Here is a 19,328-nt window from a genome sequence, read left to right as displayed (position 1 = left end):
GGCATCTTTTTCCATAAAACCTAGGGAATGATTGGGCTAAGCCAACGGAACTCACACCTTTCTGGCAGTGATTGTTTTAGGAATGGGAAGGTGACTGTATTCTGGCCAAAGGGACTTGAGATAAAGACTGCTTTAGGCTTCTGAGAAATACATTCCTTCCTAAAACAGAGAAGCTTGAAGAGAAATCTTTTGTGTCTTTTTCCTACTGTAATGCAGTTGTGTGAAGATGTAGTAGCTGGAGAAGCAGTGGTGATTTTGTGACTACAAAGCTAATAGAGTTCTGACATCACTGAACCTCTGAACCAATACCGGCAGCATCTTAACTCCAGATCTTTTATATTAAACACACACACACCCCAAAATACCCCTATTGTTTAAGTCATTTTTAGTCAGGTATTCAGTTATTTGGAGCCAAAAACAGACAAACTGATATCAGCAATATGAATAACTACTGATTACGTTTTCTACTTACATTAGTATCTTTTAATAATATAAGATTTCAAAATGATTCTTCTAAAATACCAAGATGAAAATCTAGGAAATGTGGTTACCAGTATACCGTAATTAATGACTATTACACTTAATAAACTCTAAGGGTTTTATTGCTTTAATGAAGAAGCATTTATATGTGGCATTTATAAAAACATTTATATGCCATTACATAGCAATTAATCATTTATGATCTTGAGGCTTTTGCTATGTTTCCTGTAAGATTTTAATAAGCAAGAATGTCTTAACTATATGCTAGCTATGATATGCAATCAAGTTTTTTACTTTCTTATTTATATGTATTAAATAAAAATCTGCCCTAACCATTCTGTCATTCTCAAAATAGCTATTTTCATAATCTCTATCCCTACGAATAACTTTCAGAGAAAGAAAATTCTTTGGTCTCTGAAATAATTATAATGTTATAACCACATTTACATTGCTGTAATATTGAGATTGAAATATGTTAACAAGCCATAGATGATATGTAATATGATATAATTACCTGGCTTGTGGCAAACCATAGCTGGTCCCTACTCCAACCCGAGGCAAGCTATAGACAACTTTTTTTACTGTTGCTTGATCAGGGAAATTAAACATAACTGAGGCTGTGGTAAGAAGAAAAAAACAGGGTTTAGAAAACCACAGGAAAGTTAGCCATCAATTTTACAAGTCATCTTCAAGTGCCTATCATGATTTATTTGTAAAGGTAATGAATCTTCATGAAAAATCAGCTTTCAGTATAACCTTATCCATGAGAAACCTAGGGTTCACATTTCAAACAAATTCATTCTTTTTTATTTTTTAAAAAGAATTTATGTTTGTTTAAGCTAGAGCATATCAGAAATACAGTGGGAAAAATCAAGACATTATCATACCATGTAAATGAATAATAAGTAAACATGAGCACATTTTCTTTCAAATATTTAAGGGGACTTACTTCGGTTTGCCATAAATACTTCCAAAGCAGTGTTTTGTAGAAGGTAACGTCTTGAAAATACAGCTCGTATCTCGCTGAACATCCATTTTCCGTGAAGTCCCTCAGTGTACGCAAGAACCTAAAATAAACAGTTTAAAGGGAAGTGTCAATCAATAAAATATGGATTTAAGATCTTCTCTGACAGTATCTTAGTAAAAGTCAGAAAACTAGAAATGAATTCACTGTCTGTCACAACACTGTCAATAATTTGATACTGTGTATTTGCAAAATTTCTGCCTTTCTAAATTGTCTCAGTTGGGTCTTGAGGAAAAGAAGGAGTAGAAAAACATATTCAAGGAGACTCTGTGACTTAAAACGGAAAATATATGATCGCTTTTGGGTCTTGTATATAATCAATTGGACCAGGTGACCACCTGTGAGACATATATTGTTGGTTCTTTCCAATATCCTTTCTCCCCTTTCTTCCTTGCTTAATGGAAGCCCAGCTACCCGCAAAGTGTCCATATGGTCCACCCTAGGCAAAGGATCATGATTGGTTTAATCCAGGGGTCAGCAAACTTTTCTGTAAAAGGCCAGAGAGTAAATATATTCAGTCTTTGCAGGTTATATGGTCTCAGTTGCAACTACTCAGTTTTGCCATTGTAACATGAAAGGAGCCATAGACAATGTGTAAATAAAGGGGTATGGAGGTGTTCCAACAAAATTTTACTTACAACAAGTATGAGCTGAATTTGGCCCCCAGGACAGAGTTTCGCTGACCCATGGTCTAAGCCAATCATGACAATGTTATTCCCTGCTTCCCCACATCCCCTTGTAACTTTGTGGAAGGACATTAGGCCAAGCACTGGTTAATGAGATCAAAACCAAAAGCAGTTGAGGATGTCTGAGAAAAGCTGATGAAATGAGTCACAGGTAGCTGGCATACCACTTTGCCCTTCCTGCTTGAATGGAGATGTGATAGCTCAAACTGTAGCAGCAATTGTGTAACTATGAGAGGAAGGCCAAGGTTGGCTCTAATACTGAGCTACTGAAACAATCACAGCAACTATCTGGTATGATATCTGGACTTCTGGTTACCATGTATATAATCTATATTTAATTAAGCTACTGTCCTCAAATCTACAACAAGCACATTCCTTCCTGATACACCAATGTGTATTAACAATTCATAGGGACGTTTTTGCTTGCTTTGGTATACTCTACTGCACTTATATTTGCTTTGGTGGAAATGAAAACAGTTACTGAGTTTTACATATATTATATTCATTTTACATACATTATATTCATATATACATTTGAAAACAAGTTATGAAGTTTCTTTTTACATTTCCTTTCTCTAGGAAATATAATAAAATATATAAGTGTGTAATATTTTGGTCTTTATTTTCAAAATCCCATTTTGTAACCCTTAATCCAGTTTTTGTCTTTCTCTAGACATTGAAAGGTTTTCAGAGGCAGTCAGATGTCTATTTAAATCCTGAAACATTTTGGAGCCATTCAGACTCCTACTTAACTCTCAGCTCTGCTATTTACCAACTACAGTATTTTGAAAAACAATTATTTGACTCCATCCGGTTTTCGTCATCTGAAAAACAGTGATAGTGATACCTGGAAATGGTTAGTTTAATCAGAGACAAAGAATATACAGTATATGACCCTGGCTGTTAAGTTCCACTGATGAATTGATACCTCCTTGTTGTTGAGCATCAGGTGACAATTGGTTTTTGGTTTCTAAATGCAAAACTTCTTCTTGTACATTTCACAAAAGGGTTATAGTGATTTGTCACAATTTATACTTACACATTGTTAGTTGGCTATAATGGTTTCCATATTTGATTTTCATAGACCAGTATGATTTTTAAAAAGGAAAGGGATAGTGACACAGGATTAACTCTTTTTTTTTTTTTGTCAAGTAGGAAACATTTTAAGACAAAACAGTCACAACAACAAAATCTATATTCAACTATAATCATTATTTCACTAAGGTACTAAAAATATTATGGCCATTTGAAAACCCAAACAGTCAAGTGAATATAGTATCAGAAAAAATGATAGGTCTTCCCATGAAAGTTGTGTTGGCACCCATATACCAACAGCGTTATGTCAGAAAGATACCTGTATCTATATTTCTAGGTCCAGATATATCGATATCTCACATGTGTATATACACACATAGTCATAGTTTGACCTATTTTTTTCCTTCTGGAGCTATGGTGTAATGACAATTTGACCAAGCTTTTCTTTCCATTAAGCATGTTATCAGTTTTTATGTTAGTTATAGCAAGCAGGTAGCTCCAAAAAGTATGTTACTTTGATTCCTTAATTGCATCATTAAAACTGTATTTTATAAACTGTGCCAATTATTCATTTATGGCCTTCCATGTGCAAATTCACCCTTAATTCCTCGCTCTGTGAAAATGAACCTGTGTCCTTAAAATATTTTTCCTTTGCTACCTGGCATAGCATTAAACTTTGTCAGGAAAGGGCACTGAAGAGACCACACAGGAGGAAGGGTTTTTTTCTTCTCTGTTCTGGTGTGCTCACTTGGCAGGCGCCTGTTCTCCAGCACTTGGCTCCTGGGACGCATGATGCTCCCAGCACCCAGTGACCAGCAGTTTCCTCAGTACTTCCCTCACCCTGAGCCGTTTTGTAGCAGAGTGTTTCTGTTGGGACACCTCCCATAAATGGCTTCATCAATTCCCTTGTTTTTCACTTTTGAGACAGGGTCTCACTCTGTTACTCAGACTGGAGTTCAGTGGCACGATCTTGGCTCACTGAAATCTCCACCTCCTGGGTTCAAGCAATTCTCCTGCCTCAGCCTCTTAAGTAGGTAGAATTACAGGCACGCGCCACTACCGCTCGGCTTATTTTTGTACTTTTAGTAGAGATGGGGTTTCACACCATGTTGGCCAGGCTGGTGTCGAACTCCTGACCTCAAATGATCCACCTGACTCGGCCTCCCAAAGTGCTGGGATTACAGGTGTGAGCCACCATGCCTAGACAATATTCTTTAGAGTTATCTTTATTTCTTACTAGCCAGTCCCTTGTTACTCAGTCTCCTGGCATAACTTATATTATAATTATATTACACTTTTCCTGTCTAAATTGCACTCTGATGCCTCTCCCCTGACTGGATCCCAGCTAATACACAAATTCAGTTTTCCTATCACCATTCTCTTAGCTACAGCCTGGGACCATAATGGTCCTAGGGACCCTCTGCAGCAAGAAAAAGGGCACCTAAGATCAGTAAAGCTTAAACACAAAGAGGACAGGGAGAGAGAACAAAATTAAAAGAAAATGATTTTGCTAGTAGCTTCTAAATGGCTTAGGAAGCAAACTCTGAAAGACAGATCCAAAGGTCCAAAGCTATTTTGAACAATGGCAGCATCATTTAAATAAGTGTACAGCCCTTACCAAAGGGGACATGGGAAGAAAAATTATTTTTATATATGCTCTTATATGCTTTTCAAAAAATCTGCCTAATTACTTTACAATAACCCATGTTATATTTAAGCATCTGAAATCCTAAAAGGGCTGATGAAAGACGATGTTCTGAGCTAGACATAATTCCCTGCTAGGAAAACCCAATAGAGCCTAGGGCCATTTTCTTTTCTTTTCTTTTTTTTATAGCAAACCACCTCCTGCTTTCCCTGCTTGTTTCCTTCAAGATTGATCACGGAATAAGATTATCCTAAATTTTTTTTATTTAAAAAGAGTTTCGTTCCATAATACATTTTTATTTAAAACATTTTTAGATCTACTCCTCTCAGCTGCCTTTTCTGACATGCAATTTAAGAGTTATCATGTAACTCTCTCTCTTTTTTTTTTTTTTTTTTTTTTTTTTTTTTGTGATGGAGTCTCATTCTGTTGGCCATGCTGGAGTGCAATGATGCCATCTCCTCTCATGCAACTTCCGCCTCCCAGGTTCAAGCGATTCTCCCACCTCAGCCTTCTGAGTAGCTGAAACTACAGGCGCGCGCCAACACAACCAGCTAATTTTTGTATTTTTAGTAGAGATGAGGTTTTGCCACATTGGCCAGGATGGTCTTGAATGCCTGACCTCAAGCGATCCGCCCACCTTGGCCTCCCAAAGTGGTGGGATTACAGGCGTGAGCCACAACACCCAGCCTATCTTATCACTGTTTTAATTCTGCACATGAAAATGATTAATTTTCTTCTTTGTTTTTCGTCTGTCCCCTCCCTGTGACATGGAATACAGAAGAGGACTCTCATCTGTCCTATTTACTGTTCGATACGCAGTGCCTAAAACAGTGTCTGGCACATAAGTGCTCCATATACATTTGTTTGTTTAATAAATCACAATGGGAAAGTGATAGAAATAGTACATATGGGGAAGGTTCTAAAGAAATCATATGAAGTGCATGCGTTTTTGACTCCTTTGTTAAAGCAGAAGAAGCTCTCTCCAATGTGGCCTTCAGACTTCTCATGTTTATGTCCTAATGATATAGTCCACCAAACACCCCTGCTGACTTTGATCAAGAACCAAAACAATAATCTAAATACAGCTGGTTTCTCTTTTTTAGTAGTTTAATTTGCACTACCATGGAACTTTCGACTGGGTTAGATCCCATTCTGAGAAGACACTACCTTTACAAAAAAGGATTCCTCGACTCCGGAGGAGTTATGGAAGGACTTTAGGCTAAGCAATTTTGACTTGATATTATGGACTTATGTCTCTCACATGGGAAAATGTATACTAAGGTATGTCAAAGAATATCATTTGGAACCCCTTCTTGAGCATCAATTTTGTTTCTGGTAAGCAATTTAAAACATTTTTGTAGTAACATTAGCACAGGCTGGAAAATAATGCAAAAACAAATGAATTGTTAAGATAAAACACTGGTACTCAGATAAATGTGATTACTGTGGCTTTCTTGGACTATATCCCAAGGCTCCATTACCCTGTTCTGCTCACAGGCACTGGGAAAGTCCTGAAGCTTAGCAGGAAGGTGGCAGAGTGAGATTTGAGGTACAGCACTAGGAAAGCATGTGGTGGGTAGAGTGGAATGCTGTGGGATGAGGGCAGAATGACTGGAGGGGATGCTACTTCAGGCAAATGATGAGTTAATCAATCTGTATACATCTCATAAATGTAAAGGAATATCAATCACAGTCAATTAAATACTGAGTTTATGGTACATTTCTATAGAAATCTGGGCATCAAGCCCAGGTCTGAAGTATGGCCTGATACTATAAAATTGTCTTTTTTATTTATACCTTTACTGGTTACATAATTTTCTATAAGTTTAAGGACATTCTATAATAATTCTTTCAGTTTGCTTTTTATTATAGTCCAAGATATTCTTCTAAGTCATTTAAGTACTTTCATGTATACTTGAGGTTTCTGTTTGCTGTGTTTTTTTTTTTGTTTTTTTTTTGTTTGTTGTTGAGGACGTAGTGCCTGCGCTCTGTCGCCCAGGCTGGTGAGTGCCAGTGCCCGGGATCGTCAGCTCAGCTTGGCGAAGCTCCGCCCGTCGCTCGGGGTTCAGCGCGCATTCGCCTGCCCTCGCCTCGGAGTAGCTGGGAGCTCAGGCGCGCCCGCACCAGCGCGTTGCGCCCGCTATGTGTTTGTGTTGTGTAGTTTTTAGTTACGAGCGGAGGTTTCACCGGGGTGTTAGCCAGGATGTCTGCGATGCTCTGCTGAGCCGTCGTGATGCCGCCCGTCTCGGGCTCCCCGAACGTGCTGGGATTAACACGGGCTTGAAGCCAACCGCGCCGGCGGCGGCGCCTGTTGTTTTCTTTCTTAAGCCAAGTTTCCCATATCATCTAGCTTGTACCTGCCTGTTTCTTCAAATTATTTAATACACAATGAAATCTAATCAACAAATACGATCCCATCCAGTTTCATTTTTGAGAACTGAATAAACGTCATTTTTGATACATCATATAGATCATAAGCATGAATATTAAAGCATCTTGACCCCAAATCTTATGGAACTTTGTGATTTTCTTATGTGACAACTGATACTGAGCTAACTGCTTAAAATCCAAAAGAAGTGAAGGGAGAGAGTTCACGCCAGCCTCATGCCCTGAGGTCTGCCCCTTTCACTTACGAATTTTAGTTCACTTATGAACTAAAGTACATAGAAGGTATATAGAAACTAAGGTACATAGAGACTAATACAATACAAATGTCACAGAAATCCATTGTAAACCACCTACCCAAATATGTGCTTAACACATATTATCTGATGATCACGTTGAAAAATACAAGGCTGCTGTGCACTCATGTGTGTCAGACATGTATATGTTGTCAGAAACATGTAAATGTCAAATCACAGATGAAAAAAGTTTTATCTTTTTTTCTTTTTAAGGAAGCTAAATATTGTGCAACCTAAAAAAGTACTTGTTTAATGATAGCTTTGCTGATCTCAAATCATCGAATGCATATATTAGCACAAGTATTACAATTTTTTTCTTTGAATACGAAAAAAATCTAAATTTTGTTTCCAGTTGAATTTCCTGTTACAAATTGATGAAAATGCTGCAGAAGGCTGTGCAAACCCTTTCTAGATTTCCTAAGGTTGTCACATTCAATCCACACTTGCAGTTTCAACAGTTTAATTAAAGGGCTTGCTGTGGTGCAATTTAAAGTTACAAATCCCTATTACTTTTACAATTTCATATAAATTTGGAATTTGTGGCAATGGCTCAGGATTATAGCAAATACATTCAAGAAGAATAGTTCAAAAGAAATTTCAGATCTACACTGATCACCCATGATCTTTTTAAACTGTCAGCTGAATGGAGAGGATCCCAAGGCCCTGAAAGAAAGTCCATCTACAAGGCAGGAGAGGCTTGACTTCCAAAATGACCACTTGGAAGACCATGTCTGACTGATACCTGCTGTGTGGCACATGCGGTGAGGATGTGGGGAGCAGCTACGGAACACTCCCTTCCCACCTGTCACTACACGTCTTGGTGATGCTATCACCCTACCAAAGACATGGAGAAACGTAAGAGAGTACCGGTTCTCTTTCCATCTCCTTTTTCACATTGCCATTCTACCACTTAAAAAATAAAATAAAAATTGGTATTTCTCTGTGGTGTATTGACTGGGGTATAAGATCTGTTGAGGGGTAGGAGCCTCAAATGGGATGATTCAAAATACCTGATGGAGGCATTGCAAAGTGAATGTTTCCAGTGACTGGACTAAAAAAAATCCTTTTGCAAGTCAGGTGTTTTCCCAATTCTTTACTTTCAAAGAGGAGAAGTTGGATCTAAATGGGCTGTCAATTGAAAGATAGTTAAAAATAACTTGACAATAGATCCTTACATGATTTTTAGCACACAACTTGGAAGGAGTAGAAAACATTGAATAACGGCCGGGTGCGGTGGCTCAAGCCTGTAATCCCAGCACTTTGGGAGGCCGAGGTGGGCGGATCACGAGGTCTAGAGACCAAGACCATTCTGGCTAACATTGTGAAACCCCGTCTCTACTAAAAATACAAAAAAAATTAGCCAGGCGTGATGGTGGGCGCCTGTAGTCCCAACTACTCGGGAGGCTGAGGCAGGAGAATGGCGTGAACCGGGGAGGCGGAGCTTGCAGTGAGCTGAGATGGCGCCATTGCACTCCAGCCTGGGCGACAGAGCGAGACTTCGTTTCAAAAATAAAAAGAAAACATTGAATAACATTGTCTATAATACAACTTCGACATCCTATTTACTTATGTGAACAAGATTTTTCAACACCTTTTCTATAAAAAAGAAAGTTATAAGTAGCTCTAATATTGATTCCTGTATTGTTCTAGCAATAAATAATATTCATATGTGCATATGTTAACTATTCATCTCATTAAGAGATGAATTTCTAATATAATTTCAGTTTTATGCTTAATTATTTTCAAAGTTCACAATATATGCTGTTGTATGACTGTATGCTAATAATATTTGTAACAATTTATTTCAGAATAAAAATTTTAAATACTTAGAATGTTATGGTCTTAGGAACCTAAAAAACTAAAGCTTTAATCAGTAAGTATATACACTTTTTGCAGAGTAGTATAATATAGTGATCAAAAAAGACTCACAAGCACAAATATTTTAGATTAGGTAGATCTGGGGGAAGGAATTGAGAGGAAGTATGAGTTCAAAGAGAGAAATTATATAAAATGTTCATTTAAAAAAACAGCTTATTTGTATATCTTAAAACCAGAGTTGATAGTAATCAAATCACTATTCCTACCTCTGATTTTATTTTTTATTCTACTGGATACATCTGAAAAGTAATAATAAACAATTTTATTTTCAAAAGTAACTACTTAGAACACATACTGGATATCACATCTTTTTAAAATATTTAAACTTATGGAAAATTTTAATTGTTAACTTAAACATCTGCAATGTGGTACAAATGTGGTACAGAGCTTTATAAAATTCTTTTACAAAATTGGCGAAAAAAAGTTAGAGAACAACTGCTATAGACGACTCCTACACAATAAAGAAATCTTCAAATATCTGGCAGAAGAGTTTCACTTTAGCTTTTACTCAATTAATAATGAATACTATCATCAAAATAAAATGTCAAGGGCAGGCACTATAGTTAATAAAATGTAATGTAGACCAAAAGATTGATCAAAGAACCAAATCACTCCATAAAACTTACATGGAAAAGAATTAATCCTGATGAAAACAATTCAGTAATATAAAACTGAAAATGGGAAAAATTGGAAATGGCTTAACTGTGAGGCAAACAAAAATGACCAAGAAATGAAGCTGGAAAAATGAAGGTTTCCAGAAAATACATCCTCAGTGAAAATTAAACAATGCTGCTATAACGGCCATTATAAACACAGCTATTATAAACACAGCCATTATTGGTACATGGACATATGGGTATACAGTGGGGGGGTCAAAACATCCTATGGTTGGGGGAAATATAGGCAGCCCATCCATGGAGAACTTTTGATTTAATAATCTTGATTTTTTTCTCTAATTCATAAATTTATGGACCTGCTTATCTTAGACTTAAGGCTTCCCCTGGGTCTGCCTCTCTTACTAGCTGTGAGACCTCAGGCAAGTTCGTTAATTTTTGATGTTTTGGTTTTCTTATCTAAAGATGGGGGAAAATAATAGTACCTAACTTCAAGGGGTCATTGTGAGATTGAATGAGATATTAACAGTTCTTTTCAAAAAATGCTCCGCACAGCGCCTGGCACACAGGAAATGCTTAACAAATGTTAGCCTACTACTGCAATTACTCCCTACCTTTTTGTGCATGTGTACAGACACACACACATACACACACACACACACACACACACACACACACCCCATGCAGACCTCTGGTTCTAATCTTTGTTGATGACATCACCAAAACAGATGTAGAAAATCTGGACCACAGCATATAACCTTTTACTTAACTAAAAGCCACATTTATTGTTTCTTTAGTGGTAGTTTGTGTCCTAGACATTACTGGAATCATAGTACTCAACTCTTAACTACAAAGCCCAGCTATTTGGGACACGAGCTACCAGTCTCATTATTAGTAGTGATAAACTGTAAGAAGGCTTCTTCTTTTATAAACAGCCCATAACTAGGTCATCTCTTTTCTACCAAGTGTTCTCATGGTTTATCAATTTTATTTCTCTTCAATTACTTTCATTTAACAAATATTTATCAGCTGACCATTTTGAACCCATGGTGAACAGGAGAAGCAGAGTCCCTGATTTCTAGGAGTTCACAGTTTGGTGGAAAATCACAAGTAATGGGAAAAGGCAGGGGAGTGGGGAAAAAGGAAGTACCAAGCAGAAAGAACAACACATATGTAAACATGTATGTAAAGATACATAAACACAGTCCTGGGTGGGGGGCAATGGACCCAGACTGTGTGCGCATATATTGTAAGAAGCAGAGAGGTGAAAAATAAAATTAGAACGAAAAGGGTGAGTGGGCAGCAGGATGTGGGGCTAGATCTCATAACTCACATTAGAGTTTGGACTCTGGTTTGAGAATAATGGAGAGTCGCTATAAGATTTTTAACAAAGCAAGAGGTGAGACAATGAAACTGGCACTTTAGAAATGACTGCTGTGGCTGCAAGGTAGACACTATTTGTGCTAGAGAAGTACAATACTGTTCCAGATCTATGTAAATGGTATTTTATATTCATCAGTAAAGAACCAGGAACTACTCAAAAGAGTATTATTTGTATTTCTCCAATAGCATCTCTTACATTGTGGCAGGTCCTTTTAAATTGATCTATCTTATTACATACATCCTCTAAAAAATGAACTTAATGAGGATAGAGACTAAGTTGTATTCTATTTTTGTATTCCTTATAGAACTTGCACAGAGAAGGAACTCAATTTTTGTTGAGTAAAATATTTTAAAATTTAATTTACAAACAAACTGAGTTGCAGCTGGAGTCCTCTGTGTCTACTTCATCTTCAAACACATACTCTTAAATCATGGTAAAACTCTCAAAACTAAAAATGATACTGGCACAGTTGCTTCATTTTTGTCCTACTCATGAATGTTCTCATGTGTAAATATTGTATCTTTGGCTGTGTTTCCTCATTTTCTCAAATTTGGCATACTCTAAAATCTTTCATTTTTCTCTCTGCTATTATTTTACAAAAGGATGAGTTGGGAAGACCAGAACTCTATACTACTGAAAATAAATGAATTTCTAGTTTCCAGTATTTCTTTTCATTTCTATACTGAAAACATTAACTTCTCTTTGTATTATTCTGCATACTGCTAATTTTTAAACTAGTTATATGTATATGTCTTCTCTCTATAGACTTATTTATTTTCTTCTATTTCAGATCATTTGGAGTTCTGGGTTAGAGGTTTTTGTTTTAACTAATTTTGTAATAGGGTCTGATTTTACAAATATTATGAATTGTCAAGACACATTATTTTCTCTTTTTAAAGATATTTAATATTACAATTTTAGATACAGCCAGAATGAAACAAGATCACAGGGTAGAGTTGCAGTAATCATTGTTGCAATAGTCAGATATGACTTAATTAAAAACATTTTTTTCTCTAGTTAACATTTCTTTATGTTAACCTGAAGAAAACTACATATATTACAAATACTAGTGCATTTTTAAATTTTAATCCATTACAGCTTTGAACATTTTAAGAAAATCTGCATCGTAATGTCATGGAAATCAAAATCATAGTACAATGTATGCATATGAAGCATATATACTATGGTACGTAGTAGGTATTTTAAAAGTGGCAAATGTTACTATTAATAGTAGTATAAAATCCTCTGTTTAGCAAAAATGTGCATTCTTCCTGGCTCTTAAATTCTAACCATCCTGAACACTTCTCAGCTCCCCAGTGTGCCATGTTCTGTCACACTCCTGTGCCCCTGCAAATGATATTTCTTCTGACTGGCAGATCCCTTCTGATTTTGTTCTTCTGATTAACTTATACTAATGATTAAGCCAGAAGACCCTGCTGCTCCTACTGGGAACCCTGTACCCACCTTTTTATAATGTTTACCAAACTATAATTGTTGGTTGACTTCTTGGTGTCTCCCACTAACCTACTGACTCACTGAGGGCAGGAATTCTGTGTATCTTTGCATTCTTCATACTTAGCACAGAGCCTAGCACATAGCAGTGATTTAATACACTACTGAATTATGAATACTTTTCTTGATTTTTATTTAGTAATAAACATGTGCAGAAAAGTTATTAATCTACATGGTCTATAATGATTAAAACCAGCCATATTAAAATATTCCAGAGTGATTTCCAGTTTGTTACGGACTGGACAGAACATGGGTGATGCCCTCTTCGGAAAAGCTCCTTTGTACCATGTTTGTTACCAGTGATGCCACCACCCTGGATTGAATCAGGATGAGTACTAATATTAAAAGTACATGTTGAGCATCTCTAATCTGGACACACAAAATCCAAAATGTTCAAAAATCAGAAACTTTTTGAATGCTAACATGAGGCCACAGGTAGAAACTTCCACGTCCGGCCTCACGTGACAGGTCACAGTCATAACGCAAGTATGCGACACACTGTTTATTCAGTGCCTCACGGTGGTTACTGTACAACGTCTTACCTTCTAATCAAAACCCAGCATGGTAGGTGGAGACTAAAGCCCGCGCTGTCTGTTGTTGCTGCTGTTTAACAGCTGATCCGGGTATTCTGAGATGCTGCTGTGCCGCTTAGTTACACTGAACACATTGTTTTTACACGGTGTTAATAGTGCGCCATATTTTTTTACTGTTATGTGCTTATGTATGAATAAGTGTAAGAAAATGATTGCTTATCAGTAGCATATAAATTCAGTTTCAAGAATGATGATGATGCCAAATAACCACAGACTGTCCACATGGGTGGTTGAGGTAGTGACACCTTTGCTTTCTGATATAGTTCCATGCACAAACTTTGTTTCATGCACAAAAGTATTTAAGATATATTGTATACAATTACCTTCAGGCTACATGTATAAGGTATATATATGAAACATAAACAAATTTCATTTTCAGACCTGGGTCCCATCCCCAAGATGTCTCATTAGATATATATCCAAAATGTGAAAAAATTCAAAATTTGGAACACTTCTGATCCCAAGCATTTGCGACAAGGGATACTCCACCTGTGGTTATGTAAGTAGGGTAACTACAGTCTGTGGTTATTAAAACCATCAGAGCCATGCTATCATGAATTTAGCTGGCTGGCCCAATCAGAGGATCTCTCTTAAGATTTGAATTCAAGATATTCAGAGACAGCCCGAACAGGACAGTGGGAAGAAGCCAGAACACAGCGAGAAAGCAGTCAGCAGAAATCATAAGGCAGCAGGAGTCCTGAGGAAGCAGAGCCAACAACAAAAGAGATGGGATGGGGTTAGTGGTGCACGCAACAGGTCTCCTGCTCCAGATGAATCAGGTTCCACTTTGCCCTTGAGGTCAAGCCATACTGGCCTTCGTTCAGTCCCTTGTTACATACCATGTTGTTGGCTGTCACAGAGCCAATGCACATATTCTTCCCTCTCCGGAAATATCCTCCCCTGTTTGCCAAGTTCACTGCTACTCTTCTTCGAGGTCTCTTTTTGCTTCTAGTTTTTGCGCTGACCTCCCTAGCTAGGTAAAATTACCCTATCTTACACTCTCATAGCACCTATATGAGACAAGTTCTCTTCACAGCACTTACGACAAACATAATTTTGCAAATTCATTGTATAACTTCATTTTTTAATGTAATCTCCTCCACTAGACTATAAGCTTTTTGACCATTTTTTTTCTTCTCATTACTGTATCTCTATTACTTAGCACATTGCCTGGCATGTTGTAGAAATTCGGTAAAAAATCTGCTGAATCATTGAATTAATATGGACTCCGATTTCTGATTTTTGTTCTTCTGATTAACTTCTACTAATGATTCAGCTAGGAGACCCTGTATATATACAGTTATTCTGTAGCAGCAGAAGTATAAACAAAGTAATTGGTGCTATGTCAATGGGTGTCTATGATTGAGGGAGACAGAAAAAAGTGGTTTATTGGAGCTGAAAAAAAAAATTCCAGTTTTTCAGAAGTCCTAATCAAAATTTACCATTTGTACTTTACTATGCTTTCTTAAAAGAAACTCTACAGTAGACACTACTGCTTACTTATTCGGAAACCATTCCACTCCTCCTACCCCCACCCCACCTCCCTGCCCTGTTTCCCTGATTGACACAACTCTGATCATATTCAGGTATTGACTTCTCTTACATCACTTCCAAGCCAGGACACACTGACCCCGTGGCCAGTTCCAGGGGTATATCAGATTTAGAAAAGTTTCCACATGCTGTGAGGGAGCCAGTGGAAGAGATACTCTCTCATTCCTTTGAATGTTTCTGAGCTTATGTTGATTTTTTTGAAGTGTTGGAGCCACATTGCTATCAGTATAAGAATTAGGACGAACCAAGGATCACTGAGTAAAGACAGGCAATAAACTTGGGGTCTTGACAGCGTCCATGACTAGCTGAATCAGCCTTGGAGACCACCAGAATCCAGGACTGTCTGTCTATCCATCTATCTATCTAACTATCTATCTATCTATCTATCTATCTATCTATCTATCTATCTATCTATAAGCTATTTTTCTATTTTTAACAAAGCCAGTTTAGAGTGTCTGTTTTTTTGCAGCTGATGATTTTCTGATATCAAGTGTTATTATCAGACGTTCGTTTCATGTCTCTGTTCTTTAAAGAAGGAAAAAAACATGACCAATACACACATATACAGGAACTCTCTGTATTAGCTGTTCAATTTTCTGTAAACTTGAACTGTTCTAAAAAAGTAAAGTCTATTGGAATTAAAAAAAAAATGCAGATATCAAACATTTCCACACTTTATGTTCTAGAATAACTTCTCCTCCTTGTCTACCTGGTAAATTTCTACGATATATTAAAAACTTACTGCTCATAAAAGCATTTATTCAAAAAATATTGACCATTTATCAAGTATCTTCCAGGTAGGTAGTAGGCTCATCGGGGCCAGAAAGAAAAGATGAATGTGAATTCTTTTCAGGTTTTAAAGACTTTTCTTTTCAGTGACAATTAGCAATTGAAAGCTATCATAAAACATGAGTTCAGAGTTTGTGAAGCATATTTTCACTTGAAAACCCGAGTGCCCCTGGGTATTCACAGGTGCTTGCTTCGGGGTCATGAGAATTGATTTTTCTTTGTCTTAAAGCTACAGCTCCCTCAGCATCACCGTCTCCTGAAGAGAAGTGGTAGAATGAAACATAACCTCATGCAGGGAAATTTGCATTTTGGAAGTCCTTTTGATTGGGTCTATTTTAACGTGTATCTACCTAATATAGTATGAATGTTACCCTTGCCACATTCCCTCATCCTACCAGTATGCAGCAATAAATATGTACTTTACTAGCACTTAGTTTTGTAGACTAAAGTAATTTTTTATATATCTGGATGCCATGCTGTAGTAGAAAGAACTTGGACTTGGATGATGACACACAGACTCTAAAGTTTGTGCAACTTCAGGAAAGTTTCCCAGTATACTTGAGACACAATTTCCCTTATATAAAATGGGAACAATTACATCTACTTTGCAGGTTTGCTGTGAGTATTAAATGAAGTAACACAGCAAGTATCAAGTGGAGAGGTGAGCAGAAAGGCTGTGCTACATAGATGTGTTGAACAAATGAATTCACAATCCTCCCCACCCAGACCTTAGTGAACCCTCAGTCAGCAGTGATGGGAGCAGTCTCTGCCTTGACCTCAGCCCTGATCCTTTTCAATGAACTTTATTCTCTGATCCAATCTTGGTTTTGTGTGTCACATTGCTCCAATGAGCTCTGATTATTTCCTGGAATTTGTTTTTATATACTACTTACTACAGTTTTGAGCGTTCTGTTTTCTGCATTTGAGGTTTAACATAAAAAGCAAAACAAAACAAAAAACACCTTACAACACCTTAGTGCTTCAACTACACAATATACCTACTGAATTTCCCATGGTATTTTTGCTTCTGTTGCCAGTTTTCTACAGTAGAAAAATTCTACATTAGAGGAAAATTAGCTCTTCAAGAAATGCAACTCAGTTTAACTGTAAATAGCCCAGTAAATGCCCCTTGCTGGCAAATGAGTATCTTTCACAAATATCTATAATTGGGTAAAAAGATTATTTAGAGATTACCCGACTGGCAGGCAATGAAAACAGTATTTCCAGGGTTAAATAGAACCTAAAAGTTTCTTCTGCATGTCTGGAATGCCCCAGGATTATTTTTTTCTCTTCTGCTGACTTTTTATTCTTTCTTTGTAAAGCTATTTGAAGCAAAATACTACTTTGCTGAAAATTTGCCTTTTATTTGTTTCATTTGAATATCATGAGCGAGTTCTCTGATCCTAGGCCAAGCCTGTTGGCATAACACATCATTTGTTCATCAAACAAAAATTTAGTCAGCATGTACTAGGATCCAGATATTGTGCTAAGTGATGGGACACATTGTGAACATGACAAAGACGGCCCCTCCTTTCATGGAGCCCAGCTTTTCTATTTGTGTCTTTATCTGTAAGACTGATAGGATGGTACTATTTTACTGGGTTGTTGAAAGAATTAAATGAGCTACAGTACGTAAAGTTCTTATCTCAGGAGTTTCCACTGTAATTACAGAGGTCACGTGTCTACAGGCAAGGGCTGTCCAGAGCACTCACTGCAGAAAGGATGAACTAGAATGGGGATTTTAACTTGGCTCTCAATAGATGGCAGCTCTAATGAGGAATGTGATGCCATTGAGAGCACTGGAGGAAGGTGGTTGTAAGACTAAAACTGCATTTGCAAAGAGCACTCTGGAAGCAGTACGGAGAATGACTTGGAATGAGGCTAAGCTATAAAACTGAATGAAGCTAGTAGGAAGTAGAGGAAGTCTGACTTAAGAGAGTTGCAGCAGGTAGGAAGAGGGAAGGAAGAACAGACAGTTCTGAGACAGATAGGGCTGCAGTGTTTTGTTTTGTTTTGTGCTGAGGTAAAGGTATGAAAAGAGTCTCAAGGGTTTCTGACTCCAGTGGCTAGGGGTTTTCTGCCATTTCCTAGGTTTAGGATTACTGGCAGATTTACAAGTATTGTGAAAAAGATAAGAAGTTCAGTCCAGACTTTAGATATGGCAGTCACTCTGTTTGTTATCACTCATATAAACATGAACTTCCACAAAGAAAATGTGTTAACAATAAAAACGATTAACCTATCTACACCTGACAACTTTAAAGGAATGATAACCAGTGAATAAAATACAAATTAAAATATCTAGTGTTATTAAAGCTTTGCTCTCCACTGATAATATAAATAAACAATATTATTTTCTCCATATATAGAGGTTATTTCTGTGTTTCAGTCAAAACCCCACCTTGATGTGGAATGTTTTCCCTGGTGGTCAGTATAGTGCGTGGCACACAGCAAGTACTCAATGAATGCAGCTGCGTGGAGTGCCAGTGTATGCTTCTCCAATATGCATGTTTAGTAAATAAATAAAAATATATACTAGAGACATCCACATTGGCAAACTAATTTATAAAGGATGCAGCCCTTCTGGTTTAGAATTCTATATAGTAAATAGAGTGTTAATATATGTAGCTAATTATATTATAAGAAATGAGCTAGAATTTGAGGTAACAGAGCAGTTGATTTATAATAGAGCAGAAAGATTCTTCCTGGGTATGCAGGTAAATTAAAAAAAATTCTTATCCTCAGAACAAATGACACTAATATTTAGGAGGAAATTTCACTGAGGAATGAGAAATTAATCTAGGTTGGAAGCAGTGAGAAAGGGACATATCTAAATGTGTATGTAATTTTCATAATATGCATTATAAATGTTTATGTTAACTAATACGGAAAAATAACATGCACGAGACAAACAATACTATTTAAATAATCCCATCCCACAGACACTGAGAGGGTAACATTTTCCTTTTAAAAAAGCTCAAATAGATAAATCACAGAAAATAGTAAAAATGGCTTTTACTTGACTGAAAACATGCTTAAGTTGATTCACTGTTGGAGAAAGAACATTATATGAAAATACTATATTTTTAATCTATCAGATGGGTAAAAATCCGAAAGTTTGCTAATACTGAGTTTACTGTCAGAAAAACAAGTTCTCACTACATTGCTAGTGGGCTCACAAATAATAAAACATATCAAGAAAATTTTGGCAGCATCTATCCAAATTTTATTTCTATATACCCTTTGACCTGGTGATTTTATTTCTATGAGTTTATGCTGTGCATATACTCCCAGAAAAGCAAGACGAAATATGTACCAGATCACTCACTGCAGCATTGTTTATAATAAGTTATGCACATGACTATTTAGAATAAGAAAGGACATCTCAACAAATTACTAGTGTCTCAGAAATTAGGTTCTATTCTTCTGAGATTTTTTTTTTTTTTTTTTTTTTTT

At 36.8% G+C, this 19,328-nt stretch overlaps 1 protein-coding gene across 4 annotated transcripts in view; it reads right to left on the bottom strand.

Annotated features, from left to right (window-relative positions):
• Positions 1-19,328, bottom strand: part of NBEA (neurobeachin) — a 274,737-nt gene that overhangs the window by 141,864 nt on the left and 113,545 nt on the right. For 3 of the 4 annotated variants that reach the window (XM_017854160.1, XM_017854159.1, XM_017854161.1), the window contains 2 exons: positions 1,430-1,547; positions 995-1,097 (listed from right to left, as the gene is read on the bottom strand). In XM_017854160.1, the coding sequence (XP_017709649.1) occupies positions 995-1,097; positions 1,430-1,547 (221 nt within the window). The remainder of the gene's footprint in view (positions 1-994; positions 1,098-1,429; positions 1,548-19,328) is intronic. The other variant, XM_017854162.1, reaches the window with a different exon arrangement.

The sequence above is a fragment of the Rhinopithecus bieti genome, unplaced genomic scaffold (genome assembly GCF_001698545.2).
Source record: "Rhinopithecus bieti isolate Rb0 unplaced genomic scaffold, ASM169854v2 scaffold_35538, whole genome shotgun sequence".
Taxonomy (NCBI): Eukaryota; Metazoa; Chordata; class Mammalia; order Primates; family Cercopithecidae; genus Rhinopithecus; species Rhinopithecus bieti.
Note: the sequence above shows the minus strand (reverse complement) of the source record. Positions and strands in the feature narration are given on the sequence as shown.